We start from the raw sequence: 9,504 nt of genomic DNA, 5'->3' as shown, positions 1-9,504 counted from the left end.
TGCCATACATTTATAGTTGCGACTGAATTATAGTTATAGTTTGGCATGTAGAAGTTTGTAAATCTAAAATGTCAAGTTGTTGTATTAAACACGTAGTAGGTTAGGCCTTGGAGAAAGTAGGTAAGATTGCTGTGTAACGTTGCGCACACAACTTCGTTTGGAATATAATTCTCCTGCCATTCAGTACCTATTTTGCTTCCCTTTTTCTTTAGATTTGCTTTAATTTCATAAACTGAAATGCTTAATCCCATTCATAAGAACTCTCACTTTTCTCAGCATTCATATTTTCCTGGTTTGAAATGCTCAAATGAGTGATTTATGAATGACAAGTTAAATCAGGTGCCCTTGAAACTGCAGGAGCCAGGTGTCAGTCAGTATAGGTAACAAGATACAGGGAATAGTTAATCTAACTGTGGTAAAACACCTTTATCCATTTAGCACTGTGAATGCTGAATTATTGATTAAACTGTTCTACAGGCATAAAATAAAACTTCAATTAAATATGAAGCTGACTTCAGGCTTGTAGCTCTTACCATACTCTTGAAATGGAAGTAAGCATAAAAATCAGGCTGGCACAGTTTCAGCTGTGCAGCATTTTTTCCATAGATGTGCAACAGTGCTGTTTTCATTCAGTTGCTTATGACTGAATGTTTGGATAGACTTGGCCTGTATTTTGAAGACAGCTTCATGTGTGGTTAATTTTTCAATAGAGATGCATAAAGCATATGTGGGCATCTTCAGTAAAGAGATCATCTGTGTAGATAGATCAAGGTGAAAGCACATGGCTACATACAATAACAGAAGCCAGAAGAAATATATAATGTTGCTTTCCTGCAGCAAAACATTGTTCATTTTCCTTAAACAAGATGTGGACCTACAGTAGTCTGAAATGGGTGATATGGATGCTTCCTGTATAACCTGAAATAAAAACTTACCGCTGAATGGACTGACAAAATATTGCCAAAGAATTGTGTAAGTTGTTTGGCTGTGGTTTTTAAAGAAGCGTAGAACAAACTCTTTGTGCTTGACTCCATATCCCATATGCAATTAACTTCCCCATTATGAGCCAAATCTGCTAATTCATTCCAAGGCTCTGAATTAACTTTTGTCCTAAATTCAATGAATTGTTAAGAATTGTAGAGATTTCACTAGCTTTACTTGTGAAAGTACATTTTTCCCTTGTTCTCCTACATGCTTTTTGGGACTACTTTTAATAATAATTACAGAAGGGTACATGAAAAATTCCTATCCCACTCTTTGAGTTGCAACCTTTGTGGCCAGTTGCTGTCCTGCTGGACTTTCTATGAAAGCCTTAAGATTTGCCCCAAACCAGTTTTTCTTTATGGTAACTCATTGTCTCACCTCATGGAAAAGCAGCTCATTAAAGCAAGGCTCTGCTTGCTGTTCAATGGTAGTAAGAGGTAGTAAGCCACTAGAAAAGGGCTGATTTTAGAATTTTCCGCTTAAGATATTTTACAGAAGTACTGTATCTTCACCTTTTTAACCTTTATTGTAGGGTTAGAGTGGAATGATTTTTGCCATACTTTATGTGATGCCACTATGCCACCATGAAAATATCATAGCTTCCAATCAAATGCTTTTTTTCAAATACTGCAATATATGATTTTAGTTAGGAAACTGCTTAATTATGTTTTCTAAATTATACAGTTATAAACACCATAACTTCTCACAATTTATTTGACAGGAACTGCCCAGGTAGTTGAGTTTTATTACTTTATCGGCATTGAATCTTCCGAGGCAGAAAGAATATAGAATTTAGGACTTATTTTTAGAAGTTGTGTTTCTATGCTAGTTTAGATAAGAAGTAAAATGCACAGTGCAGTTTTTTTTAATGGCTTTTATTTTTTATAATGGCAGAAATGCAGATAAAACATAATTGTGATCAAATTTGAGCATAAACTTGATCTGAAATCTTAATTTGACTGGAAAGGCCAATTTGTGTATGTATTGTCAGTTGCAGTTTTTCAGTTCGAACTGCATACTGTTTTTAAACTGTTTTAAGAGAGTGAAATAGCATGTGTCATTGTAGTCTCTGCCATTATCCTCTTTACATATGTTTACACTTAGTTTTTTTTAAAAGAGGGGTGTTTTTGGTTAGGATGTGGTGTTCAATTAGAAGTTATCTAATTTTTGAGTTTTGAGAGAGATATTTGGCTTTAGCATCTCATCTATGGAAGAAATTATATATTAAAACCTTTAAAAAAGATATAATGGTTTGAACCCTTGTTGAGGGACTTGGTATGCACTTTATTACAAATGCCTTGCAAATATTAATATATTTATTTTTCTCATCACCCTTTCTTGATATGACAGGATGGCATTTATTTCCATTTATGGGAACTAACGTAGGGAGAGTAAATTAGAGGTGTGTGTATATATAATATATATAAAGTATGTGTGCGTGTGTTTTTTTTGTTTTTTTTTCTTTCTCTTTTTCTGAGTGCCCAATTTGGAATACAAAACACCATTTTTTCTGTGTAGTGTGTAAGGCATGCCTCTCTCTACTTTCAGCTGCAACTGAGAATGCTTGGGACTTTCAAATCAGACCCAGGATTCTGGGCATACAACAAATAAAAAACTCACTAGCGACCGCCTGTGAAAAGTTTTCTTTATGTGACTGGCATCCAGGTTGTAGCCATATTGGTCTAGAGGCAAAAGGAATCAGAAGTCATGGTCAAGGTGATATCTTTTATTATACCAACTAGATTTTTGCAAAAAAAATTTTTTTGCAAAAATCTAGTTGGTCTAATAAAAGAGATCACCTCTACCATGAGTTCTGATTCTTCTGTGTGACTAGCCTGTTGTTGCTCAGGGACCCCATGGAAGAACTAGGAGTAGAATCCTGGCCCCAGGAAAGTATTTAATTTCTGTAACCACTTCATTTCCTGCAATCCTAGGCCTTGTTCACTGCAAACTTAGTTTGTCCAGTAAGTGATGCAGGGATCCTACAAAAAACAGCTTCTTCTCTTATGTGGACCTTGATTCTGTCCTCGTGAGTGAGGTAGAGCTGTGAGATTGTTTAATTGAAGACTGCAGTGTAATGCATCTGCAGAAGGAGGCCAAGTCAAGATAGTTCTGATAGCTTTAATTCTGGTTATTTTTAGCTTAGGAGTGCCTTGTTTTTTGAAATCTTGATCTGTTAACAGAAGTGAATAGAGAAGAAAATACCTACATTTGAAACTTGTCTGTCCCAACCATATAGTTGGTCCAATAGATGACATCACCCACAAAAAGCCTCACCTCTTGCATAGAATTTCCTAGGTTTTTCAAAACGACAAAAAAGAAAGAAAATTCCATGAGGTATCATCCAATTGACCATGTGGTTTAGCAGCAGTGTTGGAACCTTTGGATAAATTGCATAGGCTGTCACTTGAGGTAGCTAAGTAATAGATAAGAATATTAAATTGTCATCTTTTTATGCGGCCACATCCTCCAGAGCAGTGTTTCCTAACCAGTGTGCTGCGGCACAAAAGTGTGCCATCAGAAGTGAGCAGGCGTGCCATGGAATTTTGCCATGGCAATGAGCTACAGTGGGTGTGAGGATGGGGAATGCCTTAACAGGTGTGCCACAGAACATTTTTATTAATGCAAGTGTGCCTTGGGCTGGAAAAGGTTGGGATACACTGCTCTGGAGAATGAGAAACACACTTAGCTAGTGGGTTACTTAATAGTAGAAGAATGGTAGAATTTGAGAATCTTGTTTTTCATTCCAAGCTTGGAAAGGAAGCAAGTTTATGGGCTTTCCTATCTCCTCCACCTTCATCCTGTACCCTGGTCTTCTCTGCCTCTTCTCCTTTATGCCCTCCTGTTGCTTATCTTGGTCTCAGTCTCTATGTCTGTTGTAGTTTCTGTACCTTAGGCTTCCCAATTCGTGTCCCTGTCCAGTTGCTAAATTCTTCTTCCTTACTGCTTTTTAGTTCCTTGTAAGATCTCTCGCTTTTCCTGGGCTTCTTGGTAACAGTTAAACAGGAGTCTGGCTTTATATATATATTTTCTGAGCTCTGTACTGCCCTGTAGGGAAGTGCAGTTGCTTTTTAGGAATGTGCAGTGCTAGGACTCATGAAGACCTAGAGCATGCTCAGTGAAGATACCGTCTTGAAGGGACTATCTTCTTTGCTAGGTTTTTATTGAGCGTCTGGAAACACATTTTTCTGAGACTTTTAACCTGGCATAATGTGAACAGGTTTTCACCAGGATAAGGAAACTTTTGTAAAAATGCTAATAATTGAGGTGTTGAGCTACTAATTTTCTTTGTCTTTTAAAGAGTTCTTTTCCCCATTCTAATTTCATTTTAGAGGGAGAGAATTTGATAACATTTTGAAATTAAAATTTGATTTTTGTAACACCCTTCTGTGGCCTTCAACAAAAGAAGCTTCAGTTTCCCTTCAGACTTTTCCAACCCAGAGAATGTTATGGGGATAAATGCACTAATAAATACGGTGAGGGTAATTTGAGGTACTTATCTGACTCCCCTCCACCTTACCCTTGCCATATTTTCTAACATAGATGTAGGTCCAAAGAGCGGCGTTGGCTATAGTTAGCGCTGATTTCTAGATGTAGGAGCTGGTTCAGAAATAACAATGTGTGGGTGGAAGAAACAAGCTGGCTGTTACTGGATGGGAGAGGAGTGAGTTGCTTTTTTTTGCTCTCAGGAGTGCCAGTTACGGGGGCGAGCTGTGTGCTGTACAGCCACAAAGAGGTGCTGAGTTAGTTCTGACAGTGCCACTCTGATACTAAGGCAAGGAAAAATATATGACTAAAGCATTATCTAACATGCATATCTTCACTTTCAGGAAGTTGTAAATATTCTGGTAAACGGATTAAGCCATAGTTCTTCTGTACCACAAAATATATCTAAAAGCAAGTAAGCTTTGGGACTGGATAATTCGGGGATATTTTTCCTCCCTGTTTGGATCCCAGTCCTGCAAGCACTCGCATGACTAGCTTCATTGAAATCAGTGAAGCTATTTACCTGGATCTGTTTAAACAGGAAGGAGAGTATCTGATGTTAACTTATGTCCATGCCAGGAGGCTAGTAACATAATGTCCCATATAATGGCTATTTTGTGTAACGAACTGGTAGATTTTCTTAGTGCATGGGCAGACAAGTATATCCATTTAAAGGGGAAGAAGGTTTTTACTGTGGTTCAGCTGATTCCACTGTAACTGTTTGCTTGTGTGCTCCTGTCCTGGAGGGGAAGTTTAAATCAGGGCAGCATAGCCCTGACTGAAACATGATTCAGTTACAGCAGTGCAGCTTCACTTATTATGGAATAGCAGCAGACCTATGGAAAAAGTACAGTGGATCACCTGATATGTTCTTGCAAGCAGCAAGTTGTCTTCCTCTTCTCATGTTTTAAAATAGCATATCTTTCTGATTTATAAGTTGACCCCCACATTTTAGGAAAAAAAACACTTTTTCCACCCCCAAAGTATCAGTCAATAACTGATACTCTAGTGCCCTTTAAAATAAATCCTTTTAGAAAATAAAATAACCAGGGAAAGGACCTAAATAAAAATCATCCTTTTTTTAACAAAGATAGCTTTGCCCAAATTCACTATATTGTCTACAGCCTAAAAATTTGTGTCAGTATGTACCAAGGCAAGTAATTTCAGTTAAATAGAAACTTTATAATTCTGAACTGAGACAGCCCAGATTTTATTAAAAAGCCAGATTTGAATTGCAATTCTAGATTCAAACTTCACAGGACACAAACAGCCAAATTGCTCTTGTCTAGGGGCTCAAAATCCCATTTTTTTCCTAGCTTTTTGAGGGATATGGGGTAGAAAAAAGTGGTTGGTTGTATTTGCATGTTATGTGCATGTGTCAGCTTAGATTTGACCTCTGCTGCAAGTGTGAGGAAAGCACATTCAGCCTACTTTGTGTTTTTAAAGAATGAAATATATTATCTTTGTAAGTATTTTAAATTTAACCTCAGGCACTTTTTTAGTTTAGCACTAGAAATTTTTCTAAATTTCTGAATTATATCCAACTCCACATGGTTTCCTGCCAGCTCACCTGGTGGGCTGTTTCCTGGCTCTGTCATTCCACATGGAGAGTGGAAACCTTACCTTGACATTGGGCTCTTATAGCTTCTGAGCTCTTATCACAACTGCTTCGCACTCCAGTGAAGCAAACCAGGGAGAGCCCCAAGAACTGTAGAGTAGTGATGATCTGAGTTACCCAGCCCACCTGGCCCTTTTGTGCATGAGCTGAGCCTTTTGCTGCCATGTAGGAGCAGATGATCCTGCATGGCACCTTTTAAGGGCTACAGTGGCTGGCCCATAGTGTCAGAGGTCTAGTAGGTCATCACACCCAGGGCAGCTGTGATGCATGAGGCAGCACCAGATGCTGCAGTGCTGATGGGTGGTGGTGTGATCAGCCACTGCTGCAGCAGCAGTTATTTTTGCATTCCCCCAAAAAGATGGTGTCTGTCCCAGTAGCTCCCCTCATTTATGGTACTGCACAGGGTCATCTGTGCTAGCATTATGATGGTAGAGCAAATGACCCTCAGTGGCACACTTAAGAGTGGTGCAGTAGATGACTCCACTGTAGCTGGCTCTTAAAGGTACTGAACAGGGTCATCTGCTCCATGCAGTAGTTTTATTCCAATTATAAGACTTTCTCCCTCTCCCCAACCCACAGATTAGTTAACTGCAATTTTTTTATGGCTGCTTTTGAGATGGGGATAAAGGGTTGACTGATAGAACAGTATGTTTGCATGTCTGCCCTTAGTGGACAAGTGGTTATCACTGTTCAAGTTGGTATTAATTAGCATCTTTATTCATGTAAGCAGGGAATTCAAATAGTGAATGAACACAGAGGTTTGCATTACCTTCACATCCCAAGAAGTTCTCTTTAGATTTTGTTTTAAGCATGTTGCAGCAGTCCACAGGACATGTATAATATGGACAGCATCAGAGGCAGCTTTGTTCAGTTGAGCCCTTTGTCAATCATCAGATTTTTCTGAACACTAATTTGCAAGCTCTAAGAATTGTGATATGACATTAAGAATTTGTTAAGATGCTGTTTTTAGTAGTTATTTCTTTTTGTATGTTCTATAGGAGAATGACTCAGGAACACTGGACACAGTTGGTGCAGTCGTTGTTGACCAAGAAGGAAATGTTGCTGCTGCTGTCTCCAGTGGAGGTTTAGCTTTGAAGCATCCTGGAAGAGTTGGTCAGGTGATTAGTTCCAGTTCTTTGGAAATTACAAGGAAGTAGCTATAAGAGTACAAGTTTAAACTAGGCAAGAATTGTGTGGTAGTGCACTACCACCATATCACTCAAATGGGAAGATCTCAATCCTCTGTATAGGAAATGAAAGTGCTTTGTTCTTGGTGACATTTTAAAATATTTTTTTATAAGTGTTGTGGACTTCGCTCTGGACCAGGAATAGCAAGTATGTTGTATATCAGAATGCACTGTTAGAAAAACTGTTTCTTCCTACTTATATATTCTTCCAATACATATCCCAAAAAACTTAAAAGGAAACACTGAAAATCTGAAATGCTTAGATTTTTTTTATATAATCCTTGTTTAATACAAGTATTGTGGAAAGTGTGGCCTTAGTTTAATCCAGTGGCCCACTTTTGTGTTGCCTCACAGTTTCAGGACAAATGAAAAATAAATGATTGATGACTGGAGGCATAGGAATTTTGAGAGACTTCAGGAATTTTTAGTACACAGTGAAGCTGCTGGACAACTGGTTTGTCCATTTTTGGTGCTGTCCTATGGGTAATCCTCTTTGGACTGTCCATAGGATTTTTTTTTTTTTTAACAGAACAGTGCTCTAAATCTCCCTTCTTCCCCCCCCCATTAAGTCCTGTGTCCTTTCTCCCCTCCCCCATGCCATAGTAATTGGGCTTATTTAAAACCGGTTCCTTTATTATTATCCCACATAATAACCCCCCTTTCTTCAGAAACCTGGCTGAGTACTTAAATTTATGAAAGATCAACTTCTTTTCTCAGGCAGCTCTTTATGGATGTGGGTGCTGGGCTGAAAATACTGGAGTTCTCAATCCTTATTCCACTGCTGTGAGTACTTCAGGTATTTACTACTTTTTTTATAAATATTTTGAACTGCTGTTCAATTTTCTTTTATAATATATTTAAAACTTCAAAACAAGCTAGTTATTAAGACCTGTTCCTGGGCTGTATTCTCTTACAACCCTTGAATTCAGCTTATTGGCTACTTAAAATCTACTTGAGTTTGATATTAGGCCATCTCTTTTTCACCCCTCCCCACCCCAACCGTCTGAGAGGATTTCCAATACTCAGTTTCTCCATATCACTGTAATGTTGAGGGAATGTGTTTGCTACTAAAGATGAGCTATTGCACATCTGGCTCTTAGCAGCAGTTGTATGGACTGGTGGGTCCTTCCCTGTCAGTACTGTTCTTTGGACTATAACCCAATAAAAGCACCATTTGTTCTGTGGGTAGTTCCATAAATTCCATTTGTTTTCCTCCTAGATCCTAGTGTGTTAAGGCATTTCTACAATGTATACAGAAAGGCCTCTATTCTACCACATACTGTCCTTTTTATTTTGATAGTCTTTTCCACCTAAGGGGAAAAGAATAAGTGAAGTATTATTGTTACTGTTTCCTTCATGATTGCACAAATAAGATGAAGTTTAGGTCTTCATTCCGATATTGTCCTATTCCAAAGTGATATGTTTGAGCCTTCTCCCAATAAAGTAGTTTGTTACTAATGGATTTAGAAGGTAAAACTATTATACCATATGTTGATAGGGCTAGCCTTTTCTACAGTGTTTCTGTCTTGTTAATAGTCCCTTGATATTTAAGCTTCCTATATGCGTTTTGATATGTTCTAGAACCAGATAAACCAAAACTGGTATTAATATTCCCTTTGGTTGGTATACTCTTGAAATAATACCATTATACAATGACATCAATTTTAACAATCTATCCTTGGTGAAATAGCTGGATGATAGCTGTATATAGTTCATTTTCTAATGTGTATATATAATATAGCACAGTGAAAAATGTTGAAATTATGGATTATTCTGGTGAATGTAAAGCAGGAAGGAAATTGAGTTACTTATCTAATACAGATCTTATTTGATGGTGGAATGACATTGGAATGATTTCCATTTTGTTGGTCAAAATATTTTCATCTTTCAAACATTCCATCTTTCAAATAAAATGCACAAATGTTTTAAATAAGACGAAAAATTTAACTTCTCTTCTGCATGTCTCCCAGTCTTTACTATAGACCTGGGCCGTCCAATGGATGGCTTGTGAGCCACATGTGGCCTGGGAAGGGTTAAATTGCATCCCCTGGGATTCCATGTGGCCACTGCTCCCTCCCCTTGCATTGCTTGAGCTGCTGAAGTAGTTGGGGTTTCTAGATTATCTTTCTCTTCAGCTTCCCCTACCCTGGGGTGGTGCAGGTTGGTGCAGCCCACAGTACTGGGGACCCTGTGCCGTAGAGCACCTGTAGCTGGGGCACTTGGGGCAAG

At 38.3% G+C, this 9,504-nt stretch overlaps 1 protein-coding gene across 2 annotated transcripts in view; it reads left to right on the top strand.

Annotated features, from left to right (window-relative positions):
* TASP1 (taspase 1) overlaps nucleotides 1-9,504 on the top strand; it is a 158,213-nt gene that overhangs the window by 58,920 nt on the left and 89,789 nt on the right. For both annotated transcript variants that reach the window (XM_025211563.1, XM_006030033.3), the window contains exons 9-10: nucleotides 7,087-7,206; nucleotides 7,993-8,071. In XM_025211563.1, the coding sequence (XP_025067348.1) occupies nucleotides 7,087-7,206; nucleotides 7,993-8,071 (199 nt within the window). The remainder of the gene's footprint in view (nucleotides 1-7,086; nucleotides 7,207-7,992; nucleotides 8,072-9,504) is intronic.

Source organism: Alligator sinensis, unplaced genomic scaffold (assembly GCF_000455745.1).
Source record: "Alligator sinensis unplaced genomic scaffold, ASM45574v1 scaffold1139_1, whole genome shotgun sequence".
Lineage (NCBI taxonomy): Eukaryota > Metazoa > Chordata > Crocodylia > Alligatoridae > Alligator > Alligator sinensis.
Note: the sequence above shows the minus strand (reverse complement) of the source record. Positions and strands in the feature narration are given on the sequence as shown.